Genomic DNA, 20,826 nt, shown 5'->3' with positions numbered 1-20,826 from the left:
AAGCCTTTTTATATATTAATTCAAGTCAGGTAGGACATAGTTGTAAGTTGTAAACATTCTTCTGTGTATGGTGGTTACTAATTCAAAATTACAAAATGGATTGAAATTTTATAAACATCAAATGCACGACAACTCTGTTAGAGTGTTCAAAATCTCATTTCATATCGTACATCGACTTAGTAATAATTCAATCTCATCCACATATTTTTGGATAGCCTTCCCCTTATGAAGTCATTTTAAGGGGTGATCGACCTATTTCTACATTATATTAGAGCAGACCAAGGAAAACACTCTCACGTGTGAATTGCTGTAGATATGTGAATGGATGCAACTTGGCAATTTTTTTTAATGTTTGATCCTTTGTAAGCCCTTTTAAATAGGCTCCAACTCACTCTTTTTCTCGTATATATATATACGCTCTGCCTCTCCTCACAAACACAACAAACAACTGATTTTCCAGAGAGAGAATGAGTCTGGAAGCAGTGATATACCAGCAAGATCCATTCATCTATGGCTGCATAGATTACAACTACACTACTGATTTGGGGGTTGAAGAAAAGGTCATTAATGTTGATCAACAGAGTGCAATTGCTTATAATTGGGAGTCATCTCCGCCGTCTTCTGTTGCTCTTAACACACCGGAGGCACGCCCCAAGAGGCGGCGGAGCAAGCCCTCCAAGAACAAGGAGGAGCTCGAGACCCAAAGGATGACTCATATCGCCGTCGAGAGGAATCGTCGCCGCCAGATGAACGACTACCTCGCCGTCCTCCGCTCCTTGATGCCTCCTTCCTATGCTCAACGGGTAAATTATTTTAAATAGGCATATTGATCTCTAAAACCATCAACTTTGGCTAAAATTTGGTGTATTCTCACGAACTTTAAAATTGGTATATATCACAAACTTTAAATTTTGTCTGTTATTTCCAATGATAGGTTAATCACCGATAACCTATTGATTTACGTGCATTTTTTTATCTTACCTAGCACTATTAAATGAAATGAAATTCACTGCCACTCATAATGGAACATTTTTTTTATTCAGAATAGAATTTTATGCATAGTTGTTCTGTGAATTAAATAAAAAATAAATAAAGTAGTGAAAATGATGTTTTTAGTTGAAAAAAAAGTGTCATTTTGAATTAGAAATCTCAAAAATAATATATCACTTAGAATTTATAATGGGCATAAATAATTTGTTTTTAATAGATGCATATATTTCTGTGTATGATTAGGGTTTGTAGGGTACATGTTTAGTCACTTTAGGTAATATTCTGTCAAATATTATGTATAAGGTACAAGACAAAGTGGGACTCACCTGCTGCATAGCAAGGAAAATAAAAACATTATATTAAAAGTATCATTATATGGTACTCATGGTTACAAAATATTAAATCTAGGGAGATCAAGCATCAATTGTTGGTGGTGCAATCAATTTTGTGAAGGAACTTGAACACCAAGTTCAATTCATGGAAGCTTACAAGTTTAGGGATGGGCAACAAGTCAGAGCCGTGGCCACTTGTTCCGACATATTCTCGAATTTCTTCACTTTCCCTCAATACTCTAGGCCTTCAAGTATCGCGATGAACGTCGCGGTGGAGAGGCATTCGAGCATCGCGGATATCGAGGTGACTAAGGTGGAGAGTCATGCAAGCATTAAGATCCAGGCAAAGAGAAAGCCAAAGCAACTCCTCAAAATGGTGGCCGAATTTCAATCCTTTTGCCTCAACATTCTCCATCTTAACATCACAACCGTTGATCAATCGGTTCTATACTCTTTCAGTGTAAAGGTATGTTCTCCGCGTTTTATCTCTTTCTTCTTTCCTTTTTTACAGGCAAAAGAAAAGAAATTTAAAGACTATATAATGATGGACTCGAAACCTAGACCCATATCTTCGTGCATCAGGCACTCTATCACTAGGTCAACTCTTACTATTGAAATAGTTAATGGGTGTATACCTTATTTCATTTCAGATTCACATCACTGGCAGCCACTAGAAAATTATAAGCAAAAAAGAAAAAAAAAATGTCACTGTAGATGAAATGTAGGTGTCCAAATCACATGTATATATTGTCTTCATAATTGTGCGTTCAATATGCATCTTAACAACAGTTATATATCTCTGTCTTGTCTTTCGGGAAACACTTACCTATTTTCTTTATGCACATGAATCAAGAAAGAAATTTTGATGGGTTGAGAGGAGTGTAAGAAATATGGAGAACAAAACAGATATATAATGAGAGAGAAAAATAAAAATATATTATAGTAAAAGAGATTAAATATGCTGAATTTTTCTAAAAGAAAGATAATAAAAGTAAGACAAATTGAATGTGTTGAAATAGCTAAAAAGAGAAATTACTAAACTGTAATGGAATGGCAAAAATAGAAATTATACAACACTAATGGAACGGAGAGGAAGTATCAGTGATAACAATGATTTATATTATGAATAAAAAACATAACTATTAAAATTTGAGTTTTAATTGTTCTAAGCAAAAGTTGTAGTTTTATAATAAAAAATTAACGAATATTTTTAGGAATCAAAATTTTAATTTTTTTTAGGCAACATAGATTAAAAATTCAAAGAGTAGAATGCTCTCATAGTCGAGTTTGCTCTCAATCATTGAGGCACATAATAAAGATATGACAAGACTATAAAAGAACTTAACCTTTTCAAACCACCACGACAAAGTTATATAAATGTGTCGTTGAATAATAAATATGAACATTTTATTATAAAAAATTATTTCTTTCAAAATTAAGATATGTGTAAATAAGAATGAAATGGAACGCAGGTAGAAGACGAATGCCAACTAAGCACAGTGAATGAGATAGCCACAGCGGTGCACGAGATGATTGGAAGGATCCAAAATGAGTCTACATCTATAGCTTAGACAATGCGCCGCACACTGCCTTTTTTTTTTCTCATATTCATTTGTAATTGTCGACTCTCTCTCCTCAAATGTATAACTTAGGATGCAATTATTGTATGTTATTTTCTATAATTCTTATTCACCACATATATATGAACTGTGGCCTCTTCGAATCTAGAATTTTCCATTGATTAATATAATGGTGGCTACGACTCTCCTAGACTAAGGTAGGTGAAACAAGACTTTCAAGGTACTTGATTTGGCATTCACCTTGTTTCAGATTAATATATTGTATTCGTCTCGTTCTATAAAAATAGCGATATTTGGAACCGTATATTATTGGAGAATATGGTCCATCTTATTCGAAAGAAAAAAATTACTATAAAAAATAAAAGTGAAATATTTTTATAGAACGAACTAAATGAAAAAAACCTCTATTTTATGGATGATGGGAGTAATAGAAATGGCGAAACAAGTACCAAATATTACCATCAGACCCGATATGAATAATTATTGGGTGCGAGTGCAGGGTCGAGAATTGCAACATTTGAATCGTCACAATGTCTGTATTTGGTATAACTGATTAACACCTAAGTCCATGATTTAAGGCCTAAATAATACTCCCTCCGTCCCCCATTAAGAGTCACTCTTTTCCATTTCGGTCCGTCCCCAATTAAGAGTCACACTTCATTTTTACCATAAATAGTAAATAGGTCCCACATTCCACTAACTCAATTCACTCACATTTTATTATAAAACCAATATAAAAAATGGGTCCCACATTCCACTAACTTTTTCAATCAACTTTTCTTTACATTTCTTAAAACCCGTGTCCGGTCAAAGAGTGACTCCTAATAGGGGACAGAGGGAGTAATTTATTAATACATCTATGTAGGTTTAATAGACTTAATTTCCATTGCGTATCCTTAACAATTTGGTAGGTTGGTACCCTCTTATATGTTATTCCACACTTTCTTGTGAAACCGATTTGTGGCACCGCTTTTGTCACACTTATGACCCTTTCCGTAGGACATTTAGATCTACATTCATCGCACAAAATTGATAAGCATATAAGATAGGAAGCCTTAACATAACTCAAAATTATGATCAAAGATAACGGGTTAACTCCCTTTTATATGTTATTCCACACTTTCGTGTGAAATCGACGTGAAATCGTATCAAAGTATGATATTTACTTTTATTAAATCTCAAGTGATATAATTAAATATCAAATCACGTTTTATCAACTTAAATATAAAATAAAAGATGTTGCAAAAATTTCCAGTAATCAAATAAAACCGGTAATCACACACGTAAAGATAGTTGCTGGCAAATTAATTAGCATATTTGGTTTCAATTATTTAGTGAAAATAATTTTTATTAATTTACCAAAAAATGAAGAAAAAATTATGTAACAGGTACCCACATCAGGTAATCTAGATATCTGCATTGTGTCGCGGGTCGGATTCGGATGCAGATACTCGAGGGTACCTGTTTTGTCACCCCTAAATTATTGCAGATTCTTAAAGTTTTGCAAGTTATTTAAAGAGGATATGTCTACTTCCTACGGTATGATCAAATTGCGTTTCGGCAAAATCTTGTGCGCAGCTGTTCACCGTGATGACATGAGAGCCATAATAGCAATTAATTTGTATTAATTCACAAATTGATTAGGCATCGTATTTGACCAAATGTAGACAAATGAAAATGAAACTCAGCTGGAGTAGAATTCGAACTGAAAATATATTAGCGAGTGGTGTTTGTTTTACTAAATAAAATAATAACAAGATATAATCTAAGATTAAGTTGTGAGAATATTTAGTGGAAGAGAGTAACTATAATTAATTATCACATGACTATTCATCTAAGATTGAGTCATGGAATTCAATTTCATGAACCAAGTATAATAAATTTAATAATGAGATATAATCATGCAAACCGACTACCCCTAAAAAAATATTTTCGTGTATCAATTTCGGTAATCCCTGCCTTAATTCTCAATCATGATTAATTGTTACAAAGTTATAAGATCAAAAAAACTTTTTTTAGCAGATGATCTGACTTGTATGAAGAATTTAAAGATACATAGAAGTGAGAAGATCATATTGAACTGAATTGAAGCAAGAATTAATACAATTAATGCATGTGATCACTTTATAATTTATAAGCATGTGATCACTAACAGCAAAAGCTAATTAATATTCTTAACACCAGCTAACAAACAATTTAATAAATTGAACTCACTGCGTTCCTTTTTGGCCGAATCATAGTATTCTCTTTTGAGTTGTTTAATCATAGTTAAGTCACTTATTGCTTAGCAAAAAACAACACATTTATCTTTTTAACTTTATTCTTTTTTCTATCGCTCTACTTTATTTTTTCTCCCTTAACTCATTTAACCCAATATTCTTAATACATATGTCCAAAAAAAGTTTACTTCAAAGGACAGAAGGATAGAATTTAACTGACTGATTTAACCACTAGCGCTAACACAATACAAAACGTTGAAGAAGCTGGCATTCTCATTTGAAGAGAAAAAAAGTGATCTAAGGGTGATCATGTTGGGGTGTACACTACAAAACATGTTTTACTGAATTGTTTGCATTTGTAAATCCTTAGTATCTCCTATTTTATAAAAATTTATTTATCACATGGTCAATCATTTATTACCATTTGTTGATTAAATTAATAGAAGTTGTAAATAATAAAACAAACAACTCCTTGTATATTATAGATTGATCGAAGGTCTTACGTTTACAGAAGATCTTTCAGTTAATACCTTATAGAAGTAAGTTAACAATATTCTCAAGATATGGAGCATTTATCATGAACAATTTTTAGTTTTGATTTGAAGTCATTTTCAATCTTGATCACCGATAACAATAGAGTGTGGTATAACATTGAATTAATCACATTGCGCTAATTATTATTTCTAAATACATACAAGTAACATCGATCATAAATTGTTTGTCATACCCTCGGTACGCCTGAGATGATTACATCCCCACAAGATATTTTGAACAAGTTTTTTTTTTTTTTTTTTTTTTTTAAAAATAGTTAGTTGGAATTTATTCAAATTAAATAAATAAGGCATTTCAAAACAATTAACACTCTCTGAAAAAAAGACATTAATTATATTGAGTTATCAACAAACTCGATTATTAGTGGAAATAAGATATTTCAAATACGAGAAATAAATTGAATGAATTACATCTGACTCTCGTGGCACCGTTTCACAAGACGTTCTTTTTGTATGTCACTTCAAGAAGCATCTCCAAGCTCTACCTCTCTTCCCTCCATAATTCTTTAGTATGGATCAAACCTCGAGTAAAACTTATCAAGGCCTCATTGGCTTTGAGACTCATGGACCGACCTAGGGTCGACCAAGATTTGTCAATGCCACCGCTCCACAATGCGAGTTATATAGCTATGTTCACATCATCCAAGATTTCCTCGAACCATCTGGCGGATCCCGCATTCCTTGTTACCTTTGTCATACTCGTCTTGGGCTAGTTGAAGCAATTTTCCTCATACTTTTTTCATCTGCTTCAGTATGTTGGCACTTGTTTTCTTCTCCACTATCTTCTTGATAGTGTTGTTAATGTCGCGAAGATAACTAGAAAGCTGCTAAGCTCGGATTTTGCACTGTTTTAAGGCCTTTATTTGGTCTGTTTTGAGTATTAAAGTTGCATGTCCATTATTTGCATATTTGATCTATTTTGGTATTTTGACGTGTTTTGTGAGAAATGTGCAAAATAGAGCCTATAAAGATAGCAAAAATCAAAGATAAAAATCTGGAGTATTCGAACTAGCCAGCGATCCGCTGCACCTCAGTCAGCGCCATCGACCGCTGCTCCTGTAGCGGTCAGCTTCAGAATATAGAGCTGAAAAGAAGAACACGCCCAACGAGCTACTTTAGAACCAGTAGATACGGAGTGATTGCCAGCGAATGCTGATCGAGAAACAGAAGCTACAGGATGATTTGCAGCAATCGCTGAACAAAGTGCAACAACTCGCTGGAAAACGCGGCGCACAAAAATTGTCCTATTTTCTCTCCAAAACTTACCGTACTATTATGAAGATTTGTCATATTATTGCACATGACTTGGAGGCTATAAACACCACCTCAAACTTCATCAAATGAACCTTTTGCTGCATAATTTACAAAGCACAATATTTGAGAGTTCCTACCACTGTTCATCAAGATCCAAGGTGTTTGAAGTGTGGATTCAAGAGAAGATCAAGACTACAAGATTCAACCTTTGTGTTTTATTACTTTAGTTCTTATGTTTTCTATGATTTCCCTACAAACTATGTGTTTAGATTATTTCATCAAGTGTAGAATTCTTGTAAATTTTAGTAACGACTTTGGTTTATACAGTTCCTATATATTTAATATTTGTTTTGTTCATTATGTTACTTCTATTCTTAAGTGTGGGATATTGCTTCATGTTTGAGTGACACATTCTGTGATGATCTATTGACGTGCAACATAATCGTGAGATGAGGTTTGCACGTTACAATTAATTCCCCATAAAATGGTACTGTTAATTGTGAACGAGAACATTAGGAGTCTTAGGAGCTTTTAGGAGTTACAAATATAGGATTGACGTCCCTAGTGTTTATAATCTACCGTGTGTCGCATGGACAATATTTATGTGACTCGTTCTAGTAAAGTATGAACTATGCTATGGTGTTGTTGTTGGAACTTGTATAAACCATAACTGTGAAAGCACATCCATGGAATTCGCTTATCTCATTTGTTTTATCACTGTGATTTTTTTGCAATGGTTTACTTACTTTCATTATTTTACTCTTCAAAAACCAAAAATCTGCGTTTTTCCAAATAGTTGAAGAAGCTTAGTAGAAAGTAGACAATTTGTGATAGTTTTTTCTGTGATCGATATCTGGTACTGACCTTTAGCTATATTATTTATATTTTGTATATTTGCAGATTTATTTAGTGTTAATAAAAAGTGCATCAAAAGTTATTGGTGAAAAATTAATTCGCTTTAACATAAAATGTTGAAAGAATAAGATTTTCTTTATACTCCATTCACACAGTCACACTCCTGGAAAATAATTTATATTGGAAACTATAGTTTAAAATTAAAAATAATAGAGTCTAAAAATGTTTTTAAAATAAAATTATGAAAACAATTAATGGCCGTGAAAGAAGTGTACTATAATATATTAACTGAAGTTAAATGTATAAAGGTCAATTGTTCTAATTAATTAATTTGTAAAAGAAACCACTGGTTGGCCCAGTCTGAATTTCAGAAACTGTTGGCCCTTCTATATCACGTTTAATGTTTCCATCAAGTTGCTTAATTTAATGCAACATTCATCTACTTTGCTAGCTTTAATTTGATGCAACATCTACTCCTACTACATGTCTACATATATATTGATAACCAACAACTTGAAGAGAGAGAAAGAGAGAGGAAGTAATTTAATTAGGGAGGCTTGATGAATAACAGTCGTATAAACTAACCTTTAATTGATTTTTATCCTTGCTTAAATATTTAAAATGGAAGCAATATCTACATAATATAAAAATCAAATATATAATAACAATCTATCTGAGGTACAATTTGAATCCTGCTCTAGCTGCAAATTAGCTCCTTGACATGGCTTTGCCCTCTTCTTGGGGTCCCAATATATCCATGGTAGACGTTATGAAATGTTTGTGCATGACATCCATGATCGTACACTTCTTCTCCTTAACATTATAATGCTTGACGTTCAAGCGTTTGTTGAAGACGATGAGATAATGGTGACTACAGGCAGCACCCATAGACGATGATCCTGCTGAAGATATCACAAGCTTGAAGGAGAAGATCGACATTGAAATGGGAAACAGTTTTGGAGAGGAAAAGATGCATCGACTATGGTAGCATTCATGACAAGCTGAGCACAAGGTGATTGAGAGAGAACAACTTCGTCGTTCCTATTGATCAAGAAGTTGAGGAGAACACAATTGTACATAGTATCGGAATGACCATATAAAATGCGATTCTAAGTGTAACTCTTTGTACATACTATTACTCCCTTCGTTCTCCATTAATTGATACCGGTTGACTTGGCACGGATTTTAAGAACTATAGTAAAAAGTGGGTAGAAAAAGTTAGTGGTATGAGTCCTACTTTTACATATCAGTTTTATAATCAAATGCGAGTTGAATGAGTTAATTGAATGTGTTGTTTATTACCAAAATTAGTAAAAAGTAAGTGAGTTAATTAATCGATAACAAATAGAAAAGGAAATTAGTGAGGGTAGGAGGAAATAGTTATATTGAAAGAAAATCTGAATTATATTGAAAGAAATTGTCTTTTCATCTTCCATAGTCTCTTCAAGTCCCCACCAGTCATAGAAATAAAACATTTCAGAATTTTATTGAAATTTCATAACAGCACCTCTTACTAATTATCATACAAACAAAAAAAAAAACCTTTTCACTTCTTTAAATTGTTAATAAAACACCGCTCAATCGCTCATGCCAGGCGTGTATCTTTTAAATCAAACTTAAAGGTGTTGCTTTACTGAATATGTATTTTAAATATGTGAAAAATGTGTAGTAGGACTAAAAATTTGTCCCATTTCAAGACACTCTCCAATCAATCTTATTTCGAAAATTTTGCCATCCCCACCCACTACTCTTACCTAAAATCCAAATTTCTCAAACATTAAAAATAAACTTATTCTTATCAAGAACCAGGAAAGCATGAAGACATAGTTCAACCATAAAATGAGATCGTTATATTCTATCAAAATATTTACAACTTCTTAGAAGAATATATAATCATGAATAAAAATATAGATTCCGTATTGATACATCCAAACAGTCTCAAATTTAATTAAAATTTAGGATGAATAAAATCTATACCTATTATCTACCGTGATTGCAATTGAAACGATTGCGATCTCTTCATCGCCCTATAAATGCTCGAATTCGAGGCACACGACAAATCCATCGACACCGATCTCCTCACGCCCCGCACCTCTGCCGCCGCCGCCGCCGGGCTCGATCCGCCTCTGATGGTCGATCCCGACTCGGCTCGGCTCGGATTGCCCGCCGGCGGCGGCGCCAGGTCCGGGGCGACGGGGGCGCGGCACACGGGGCAGCTCTTGTGCGACCGCAGCCACGTGTCGATGCAGTCCACGTGGAAGGCGTGGCCGCACTTGGGGAGCAGCCGCACCGCGTCCCCGTCGCGGAAGTCGGCCAGGCAGACGGCGCAGTCGTTCCCGTCGACCAGGCCGTCCGCCTTCCGGTACGCGAACAACGCCATCGCGTCGATCGCGGACTGGGGCAGCCCCACGGTGCGGATGTACCAGATCGGGTGGTCCACCGCGATCCGGCCCTGGTTCTCGCTGGCGAAACTTGTTCTAGAAGGTTCCAGAGACGCCGTGTTTCTCCGACGCCGGTATCGGGCGAGTGTGAGGTACGATAGGACTAGAAATGCGACTCCGAGAACGCAGAGCATCAAAATTAGGACTGTCGGCACGTGATTTTTGGTCGGATTTTCGCCGGAAAAATCCACCGGCGGAGGCGGTGGAGGTGGCGGTGATGGGAGGTAGCAATTTTCGGGGCAAACATAGCATAAGTAGCAATCTGTGGTGGCGTATTTTTGGGTGAATTTTCTGTGATGAGAAGAGGCCATCGTCACTAGCAAGAAAAGGGAAGAGGTGGAAGAGTTAGAGAGGGATCATATTTGGATTCACATGAAAATGGTTGACGAAATTAATTAATGAGGAAAAGGGGACAAGGTGAGGGGTATAGTTTAGCTTAGTTTAGTTGTGGGGGTTTGAAATTGAATACTCCTTTCAGTACTACCTTCGTTTCGTAGTAATAGAGTCGTTATTCCATTTTCATCTGTTCTATAGTAATAGAGTCATTTTCCTTTTTAGTAAAAGTCAACGCATTTTTCCACACCTACTTTACTATTTCTTATTTTTTCTCTATTCATCTCTTTACTTTTTCCATTTTCCACTTTATTCTCTCTTTACTTAACTCATCTAACACTATTTTTCTTAATCTTCGTACCGAAAAGTTTTGCCTTCATTACTATGAAACGGATGGAGTACTAGTTTAATTATGATTAATAAGAGCGATTACGTAGAGTGGTGGGACATTGCATCTACCAACTTTCCAAATTCAGTCCCCACCGCTTTGCGTGTGGTTGATTTGGTGATTCAGCTAAAAGTATTTCTTTTTATTAATTATGGAAGACGAGAAATATTATTCACTACTTATTTTGTCACCTTAATTTTGAGTAAGATAGGATTGCTATACTTCAAACCAAAGAAAGGGAAATTATTAATTAACAAGATTAAAATGAGAATATCCAAATATTACTTTTGTATTAGTTTTCCTTTTAGTTTTCTATTGATGTGGCCTTCTTCATTTATTAGTTCCACTGTTCCAACATTAAATCAAGTTTCATAATAATTGAAGTTGAACGAAAACTTTGGCATAAGTTTCAACATTAATATAGATTATAATATTTTATTTTTTCTATCAGGTGACTGTTATTTATTTTCTTTTTTTCAACTTTGTAGTACTACTCTGTATTAATTGGTAAATTCACCGTTTTTTCTCTTTATTCATAAATTCATTTTTACCCTTATTTAAATAATTATTATAATTAATGTAGGTTATTGATTTTATTACTTTGCTTATCTTAATAAGATTAGATTAGAGTATGGTATACTCTAACTGTCCCAAAAAAGATGACCCATTTATTGGATGACACAAAATTTTAAATATTTTTATTTTATGTGTTAGGTAAAGAGAATAAAGTAGCAATCAAGAGAATTCTATTCTTAGTAGTGGTCATCTTGCATGGGACAAACTAAAAAGGAAAGTGAGTCGTCTTCGGTAGAACACATGGATAGTATATGCCTTTTGATTTTAGTAATTTTATTAAATCTTCCTAACTATCATGAATAATTTATAATAAAACATTACTCCATCCATCCCACAATAGAAGTCATATTTAGTATGAGCACGAGTTTTAAGAAATGTAAAAAAAAAGTTGATTGAATAAATTAGTGGATTTGGTTCTCACTTACTGGGGTGCGTTATATTGCTAATTATTTAAGTTGCTAACTCTGTTAACTCATCAATGCAGTATATTAAAAAGGTCAACACATAATATCAATCCATTATATTGAAGTGCAACAAAATTATGTGTTGACATTTTAATGTTATCATGTTGACATTTTTAATACACTGCGCTATTGAGTTAGCAAGTTAACAACTTAAGAATGTTAGCAATTGATCACACCCCCTCACTTATATATATTATATTATAATAAAATGTGAGTGGAATAAGTTGGTGAATGTGGGGCTTACTTACTATTTATGGTTAAAATGAAATGCGACTCATATTGTGGAACAGATGGAAATAGCAAAATATGACTCTTATTGTGGGATCTAGGGAGTATTAAATAATTGAATACTCATTAAATTTATAATATTCTTTTATTAAAAAATAATTAATTTTAATGTTTTCGTTTGTTCTGACACCACGACTATCAATTCCTAGATCTGCCATTACTTTTGTACTCACATTGGTATTGGTATAATGGAATTATCCCACAACCCTAGGAGTCGTACATAGATTAAGGGCTACAACCGTTTAAGGATAGCGTACAGGTGGATTAAGGGTGTGTTCTACACAACTTCAGAGGCAAATATAATAGACAATGAGTAGAAATTTTGAGAAGTGATTAACTTATCTTAGTCGTATAGTTCCCTTACAAATATTCAGTTGCAAGTGAGCGTAAAATATACACGATCCTAAATTTGCATAATTGATGTAGGCTTAAGCTAGTTACATGAGTCATAGTAACTTCGAACGTACCAGGGGCAGTTCTCATGTCTTAAAGGGTTTCTAGATTTTTTTCATATTTTGGATTCTCAAGCTTTAGTTATTCAGTGTTTTCCAAAACAACGAATTTAATTGTTCCAGTGATGTGCGTTCACAGTTATGGTTATACAAGTTCCAACTACAATACCCCAGCACAGTTCTTACTTTGATAGGGCGAGTCACCTACTTTATGCTCATATGATACAAACGTTGATTACTAACATTAGGGTTGTCAGTCCTAAATCAGTAACTCCTAAAAGCTCTTAAGACCCTTGAAAAGTCCTCACTCTCAATTAACAGTGTCGTTTTAAAGGACGCTAATTGTAATGTCTACTAAGTGGATCTAACTCGCAAAGCTCCTCTCACGATTATGTAGCAAGTTATATTAAATCATCCAAGATTGTGTCACTCAATCATGAAGCATTATTGTTTACATAGAGAAGAAACAAAATAAAAACAAAACGGATATTAAATAGAAAAGAAATTGTATAACCAAAGTCGTTACTAACACATCCTCAGAATCTTATGAATTTAGTTACACATGATGTAATAAACTAAAGACATAGATTGAAGGGAAAACAATTGGTACATAAAACTAAAGCAAATAACCCAAAGGTTGAATCCTTTTAGCTTCGATGCTCTTGAATCCTTCTTCAACTCCTTGGAAACTGTAGCACTCTAACTTTTAATCTCTAGAAAATATGTTGCAAAAAGAGGATCCTAATAATGAAGCTTGAGGGGGTATTTACAGGGGAGAATTCGAGTTCCTCAAGTAAGGAAAAGGATTGCAAAATATGGTAAATCATGGAGAGGAACTTAGGGCAAATATGCTTGCCGCTCTTTTGTGGCGGACCGCCGCACCTTGGCTGGCGGTCGCCAGGTATTGATCCGAGACTTTCTGTCTCTTAGGTAGTGGTCACCACGCCTTGCCCGGCGGTCACCAGGCGTGTTTTCATTCCATGCACAAAATTTCCAAAACGGACTGCTACCGAAGTGTCGGCCGCTGGGCGCCGGCGGTCGCTGAAAGTGTTACGGAGGTCGCGGACGCTACCTAAAACTCCAGATTTCCTACTTCGCATTTTGACTACCTATTTAGGCTCAAATATGCACATTTCTCACAAAACATGTCAAACTACCAAAAATAGATAAAATATGCAAATAATGGACATGTAATGCAACTTTGACATTAAAAACAGACCAAATAATGGCCTTAAAACCATGCAAAAATCGAGCGTATCAACTCCCCCAAACTTACATTTTTGTTTGTCATCAAACAAAACGATAAAAACACAAGAATAGACGCACGGAATGCACAAGGACTAGATGTCGTAATTGTCTTAAAAGATGGAAGAATAGATTAAGCATGAATTAACGCAATCGAATCAAGCAAGACTTATTAGTGCACTTTCATTACTAATTCATGGAACACCTTGAATTCATGCACTCACATGTGGAAAACTTCCAAAGATGGGAAGTGATGTATCTCTAACTCTCAAAGTGTATAAAGGCAATGTGAATAAGCACTCAAATCATGCATCATGCAAAGTTTACCATAGACTTGCTCAAAGTCTAATCCCTCCTCTACTTGATGTGATTAAGAATTAAAAGTCCGAAAGGTCTTCCTTTTTGGTTGTAATGTAGGCTATTTGATAGGTGAAGAATATTTGGCTAAAAAGTGACTTAAACATAAAAATATCCCAAGTAGAGTTAAATTGACTCCACTTTTCTAATAACACAAGATACTTCTAACATTTTATTTTTCTCCTTCATCTCACTTTCCAAACCTTTGATTTTTTTCTATTTTTCTTTTTCTTCACAACCTTTCTTTCTTTTTTCATTCTCTTTTGTTTTCTGATGGAGACACACCCAAGCTGATCTACAATGACAAGAAGATGGATCCATTGATCATTCAAAGTGGGCCAATTACAAGAACTAGAGCTAAGAACATAAAGGAGTCCATGATGCTTTTAGTTGCTAAAATAAAAGCCCAATTCTAAGAGCATTCTATATTGGGCCAAATGGTGAATATTATTCAAGTCAGTGCGCAACCCAATGCATGAAGCTTGGAGTTACTAAATATCATTTGGAGGCCCAAATTGAAGATACATGATGCATTTTCGTCCAAGTTGGAGCCACCAAAATGAAGGGTCCTTTTAAGTTACATTTTATGTTAAATAAGTGACTTTAGATTTCCTAGAGTTACACCAAAGGTTAAGGAGTTACTTTTCTTTTATTATGAGTCTTTTTAAGTGTCTTAAGTAGTACTAATGATGTGAGACTTTCAAGAGTCCATTCTAGCCTATAAAAAGGCTTGTAAGCATGTCATTTGGAGGAGGATTAATCAAATACGAAAATAGACTTTGTCTTTGTGAGTTGAATTCTCTTTGTAGAGTATTTCACTTGTTTGGAACTTATCAAGATTCTTTGAGCAAGATCTTGTGGCGTTCAACCATACCGAGGTTCTTGGCTGATCATATAGCCAACGGGTCGAGGTTTTCCAAGCTCTTGGAGTGGATCAAACCAGATTATCAATCAAGGGACTCCGTTGCCAATCCTTATACGTGGGGTTCTTGGATCAATATATTCAACGGGTCCTTCGTTGTATCATAATCCATATCATTTGGTATCATCTGGTATTGATCTATCCTTAGCTTTGTCTTACATTCATATCCTTGTTTCAAAAATAAAAAATAAAAAAATAAATAAAAAAAAGTGAGAAAGGCTAGCAACTTTATCTTCATTTTTTCTACTTGTTGCTAAAAAAAAACCAAAAAATAAAAATGGAAAATGAAAATACCCATATAGTTACCATCTTTACCTTCTTTTATCCATTATCTTTTGTTGCTTATATAAAAAGCAGCAATCGGAAACCAGAAAAAAAAAAAGAAATAGAAAAAAAAATCCAAATACATATATCTCGACCATTTCCTTTCATCCTTCATTCAAGGGCTAAAGTTTGGTTGATTGCTATTATTTCTTGTTTACTCTTGATTTGTTTTGTACTTGTGTTTTCTTTGCAAAATAGAAAGAGTGGTAAAAGGCTTGAGTGGTGAGGTTATTCGAGGGGAGGTAAAAGCCAACGAGTGATATACACGAGTGTTTATGTGAGGTTTATTTTTGTGTGATACACGAGTGAACTGTGAGGATGGATTCTACTGACAATCAAATTCCAGTTGATCCTACGTTGAAAACCATGCAACAACAATATGCAAGGTTTGCACGTATTCTGGAAAGTGTTTCAGGGCGCTTGGAGAGGCTAGAACTTCAAGCAACAAATAAAAATAATAACGAGGAGGAAGAGAGTGGAGGAGAAGAAGATGATGCTTCATATAGGCATCGAAATGAGAGACATGGAAATGGTAGAAGAGGGCGTACAAATGAAGTTGATGGTGATTTAAGAAGCATCAAACTGAAGATCCCAACATTCCAAGGAAGGAGTGATCCTGAAGCTTATTTGGAATGGGAGAGAAAGCTGGATCTCATCTTTGAGTGTCACAACTATTCTGAGGAGAAAAAGGTTAGACTTGCTGCGATTGAATTCACTGACTATGCTATAGTTTGGTGGGATCAATTGATTACCAGTACAAGACAATATGGAGGGAGACCAGTTTCAACTTGGGAAGAAATGAAAGGCATTATGCGTAAGAAATTCGTACCTTCTCATTATTTTCATGAATTGTATCAAAAATTACAATCTATGAAACAAGGTACTAAATCTGTTGATGAGTACTACAAAGAGATGGAGATTGCCATGATTAGGGAAAATGTTGAATAAGATAGAGAAGCAACTATGGCTCGATTCCTATGTGGGCTGAATAGGGAGATTGCGAACATTGTGGAACTTCAACATTATGTGGAGTTGGAGAACATGGTTCATATGGCCATGAAGGTGGAGGGGCAAGTGAAGAAGAAGGGAGCAACCCAAAAGAATTTTTCAACAAATTCTCATTATTCAAGGACAAAAGAGTGGACTTCATCCAAATCCAATTTTGAGGCAGCTTCTAAACCCCAAAATGAAGCGTCAACATCCAAGTCCAAAGAATTTGAGAAGGGTAAAGGTATTTCTACTTCTACTTCTAATAGAAATAGAGATATCAAATGCTTTCGTTGTCAAGGTGTTGGACATATTGCATCTCAATGTCCAAACCAAAGGGTGATGATTTTGTAGCCAAATGGAGAGATTGAATCTGAAAGTGAACGTGAAGATGATGAGGAGAAGGATGAACAATTGGAGGAGATTGGATCCAAACGTGGAGAACTTTTGGTGGTTCGTAGGGCTCTAAACATGCAAAATAGAAACAATGATCAACAAAGGGAGAACATCTTCCACACAAGGTGTTTGGTCCAAGGTAAACTTTGTATGATGATTATTGATGGTGGTGGTTGTGCAAATGTTGCAAGTTCTGAAATGGTGGAAACATTGAGCTTAACGACGGAAAAACATCCTAATCCGTACAAGCTACAATGGCTTAATGAATGTGGAGAAATTCGGGTGACAAAACAAGTTCCAATTTCGTTTTCAATTGGCAATTATAAGGATGATGTTCTTTATGATGTTGTGCCAATGCATGCTAGTCACATTCTTTTGGGGAGGCCATGGCAGTTTGATCGTAGGGTGACTTATGACGGATTTCATAACCACTACACCTTCAAGTACAACAACAAGTCTATCATGCTTGTCTCTTTGACACCTCAACAAGTTCAAGAGGATCAACAGAAATTGTCTCAAGCAAGGAGAGCTCGTGAGGTTGAGAGAACAAAAAGTGAGGGCATTGAAAAAGAGTCGAGTGAAAAAAAGAGTCGAGAGAAAAGTAAGAATGAGGGAAAAGAAAAAAAGAATTTCTATGTGAGAGCAAAAGAAATAAAGAGTGCAATAGTTGAAGGAAAGAGTGTCTTTATCGTAGTGTACAAAGAGTCTTTGTTTACCACTAACGAATTAACCTCTTCTTTGTCAAGTACTTTTGTGTCTCTTTTACAGGAATTCGAAGATGTCTTTCCCGAGGATGAACCAAATGAATTACCTCCATTAAGAGGTATTGAACATCAAATTGACTTTGTTCCCGGGGTTGTTCTACCAAATTGACCAGCCTATAGAGCCAATCCCGAAGAGACTAAGGAAATTCAAAGGCAAGTGCAAGAGTTGTTGGAGAAAGAAAAAATCCCTGAGAGCATGAATCCATGTGTTGTTCCGGTAATTGTTGTTTCTAAGAAAGATGGATCATGGAGGATATGCACACAGCCGAGCAATCAACAAAATCACACTAAAGTATCGCTATCCTATTCCTAGGTTAGATGATATGCTTGATGAATTGCATGGATCTGTTGTGTTTAGTAAGATTGATTTGAAAAGTGGTTATCATCAAATTCGAATTAGAGAAGGAGATGAATGGAAAACAGCCTTCAAAACAAAATTTGGTCTATATGAGTGGTTAGTAATGCCTTTTGGTTTAACTAATGCACCTAGTACTTTCATGAGATTGATGCACCAAGTTTTGAGAAAATTCATTGGAAAATTTGTGGTTGTTTATTTTGATGATATTCTTGTCTATAGCAAAAATATGGATGAACATCTTGACCATGTGCATGCTGTGTTGGACACCTTAAGAAAAGAATCATTGCATGCTAATCTCAAAAGGTGTTCTTTTTGCATGGATAAAGTTGTTTTTCTAGGTTTTGTTGTAAGTGCTAATGGGATTGAAATGGAAAAGGAGAAGGTGAAAGCTATTTTAAAATGGCCAATTCCTCAAAATGTAGCTCAAGTTAGAAGTTTTCATGGTCTTGGAAGTTTCTATAGGAGGTTTGTCAAGGATTTTAGTACAATTGCTGCACCTTTTTATGAAATTGTGAAAAAAGATATTGGTTTTCATTGGGGAGAAAAACTTACAACTGCACCAATTCTTTCTTTGCCTAACTTTAATAACATGTTTGAGCTTGAATGTGATGCATCTGGAGTAGGTATATGAGCTGTTTTACTGCAGGATGGAAGGCCAATTGCTTACTTTAGCGAAAAGTTGAAAGGAGCTCAATTGAACTATCCAACGTATGACAAGGAGTTATATGCTTTGGTTAGAGCTTTGGAATCATGGCAACATTACTTGTGGCCTAGAGAGTTTGTAATTCATACGGATCATGAATCTCTCAAGTACTTGAAAGGCCAAGGTAAGCTAGCAAGAGACATGTTAGGTGGGTGGAATTCATTGAATCATTTCCATATGTGATCAAATACAAAAAGGGAAAAGAAAACATTGTGGCTGATGCATTGTCTCGGAGGTATGCTTTGATCACTACTTTGAGTACTAAATTGCTTGGTTTTGAGTTGATTAAGGAAATATATGCTAATGACCCAGACTTTTCTGCTATCTATTTAGCTTGTGAGCATGAAGCATTTGACAAGTTCTATAGGCATGATGACTATTTGCTTAGACAAAATAAACTGTGGATTCCTCATGGTTCTATGCGTGAATTACTTGTGCGAGAAGCTCATGGCGGTGGTTTAATGGGGCATTTTGGAGTACATAAAACATTGGATGTTTTGCATGAACATTTCTTTTGGCCTAAAATGCGTGTGGATGTTGAAAGAATTTTTAAAAGATGCATAACTTGCATGCAAGCCAAGTCTAAATCACACCCACATGGTTTGTACAAACCGTTACCAATTCCTAGTGCACCTTGGGAGGATATTTCAATGGACTTTGTCGTTGGTTTGCCTAGAACAAAAAGAGGTAGAGATCCAGTTTTTGTGTTTGTTGATAGGTTTTCAAAAATGACACATTTTATTCCATGTCACAAAACTGATGATGCAACTCATATTGCTGATTTGTTCTTTAAAGAAATTGTCCGTTTGCATGGTGTTCCTAGATCAATTGTGAGTGATCAAGATGCTAAGTTTGTGAGTCATTTTTGGCATGTATTGTAGAATAAGTTGGGAACTAAACTTTTGTTTTCTACTACTTGTCATCCACAAACTGATAGACAAACTGAAGTAGTAAATAGGACCTTGTCTCAATTACTACGAACTTTGGTAAAGAACTTGAAAAGTTGGGAAGAATGTTTACCTTTTGCTGAATTTGCTTATAATAGAAGTGTTCACTCTGCTACTAACTTTTCTCCATTTTGAAGTTGTGTATGGTTTCAATCCATTGAGTCCACTAGATTTGATTCCAGTACCTATTGAAGAACGTGCAAGTCTTGATGGAAAGGCTAAGGCTGAAATGGTGAAAAGATTGCATGAAAGGGTAAGACTCAACATTGAAAAGATGACAGAGCAATATGCGAAGCAAGATAACAAGGGTCTGAAACAAGTCATCTTTGAGCTGGGAGATTGAGTTTGGCTGCATATGAGAAAAGGAGAGATTTCCTTCGAAAAGAAAGTCCAAGTTGCAGCCAAGAGGAGATGGACCATTCCAAGTGATTGCAAAAATCAATGATAATGCTTACAAACTAGACTTACCTGGTGAGTTTAATGTAAGTGCTACTTTTAATGTTTCTGATTTATCTCCTTATGTTGGCGAATTAGATTCAAGGACGAATCCTCTTGAAGAAGAAGGGAATGATGGAGACACACCCAAGCTTATCTACAAGGACAAGAAGATGGATCCATTGATCATTCAAAGTGGGCCAATTACAAGAGCTAGAGCTAAGAACATAAAGGAGTCCATGATGCTTTTAGTTGCTGAAATAAAAGCCCAATTCCAAGAGCATTCTATATTGGGCCAAATGGTGAATATTATTCAAGTCAGGGGGCAGCCCAATGCATGAAGCTTGGAGTTACTAAATATCACATTTTGGAGGCCCAAATTGAAGATACATGATGCATTTTCGTCCAAGTTGGAGTAGCCAAAATGAAGGGTCCTTTTAAGTTACATTTTATGTTAAATAAGTGACTTTAGATTTCCTAGAGTTACACCAAAGATTTAAGAGTTACTTTTCTTTTATTATGAGTCTTTTTAAGTGTCTTAAGTAGTACTAATGATGTGAGACTTTCAAGAGTCCATTCTAGCCTATAAAAAGGCTTGTAAGCATGTAATTTGGAGGAGGATTAATCAAATACGAAAATAGACTTTGTCTTTATGAGTTGAATTG

At 35.2% G+C, this 20,826-nt stretch overlaps 2 protein-coding genes and 1 pseudogene across 3 annotated transcripts; 2 read left to right on the top strand and 1 right to left on the bottom strand.

Moving 5' to 3' along the window:
* The first annotated feature begins 281 nt into the window (after nucleotides 1-281).
* LOC125201950 (transcription factor bHLH94-like) lies at nucleotides 282-3,110 on the top strand. Of its 2 annotated transcripts, XM_048100248.2 has the most exons (3): nucleotides 291-803; nucleotides 1,399-1,788; nucleotides 2,795-3,110. In XM_048100248.2, exons 1-3 carry the CDS (start codon nucleotides 468-470, stop codon nucleotides 2,891-2,893), a joined length of 825 nt encoding a protein of 274 aa, XP_047956205.1. In that variant the 5' UTR covers nucleotides 291-467; the 3' UTR covers nucleotides 2,894-3,110. The 2 variants fall into 2 exon arrangements, with proteins under 2 accessions (XP_047956204.1, XP_047956205.1); XM_048100247.2 differs by lacking the exon at nucleotides 2,795-3,110 and having other exon boundaries at nucleotides 282-803; nucleotides 1,399-2,120.
* Nucleotides 3,111-9,608: 6,498 nt separating this feature from the next.
* Nucleotides 9,609-10,655, bottom strand: LOC125218811 (RING-H2 finger protein ATL52-like). The gene has a single exon (XM_048120588.2). It carries the CDS (start codon nucleotides 10,531-10,533, stop codon nucleotides 9,766-9,768), a length of 768 nt encoding a protein of 255 aa, XP_047976545.1. The 5' UTR covers nucleotides 10,534-10,655; the 3' UTR covers nucleotides 9,609-9,765.
* Nucleotides 10,656-16,153: 5,498 nt separating this feature from the next.
* Nucleotides 16,154-20,502, top strand: LOC125195855 (uncharacterized; annotated as a pseudogene).
* The last annotated feature ends 324 nt before the right edge of the window (nucleotides 20,503-20,826 follow it).

The sequence above is a fragment of the Salvia hispanica genome, chromosome 2 (assembly GCF_029641045.1).
Source record: "Salvia hispanica isolate PSC_SH4W2 chromosome 2, Shi_PSC_v1, whole genome shotgun sequence".
NCBI lineage: Eukaryota > Viridiplantae > Streptophyta > Magnoliopsida > Lamiales > Lamiaceae > Salvia > Salvia hispanica.
Note: the sequence above shows the minus strand (reverse complement) of the source record. Positions and strands in the feature narration are given on the sequence as shown.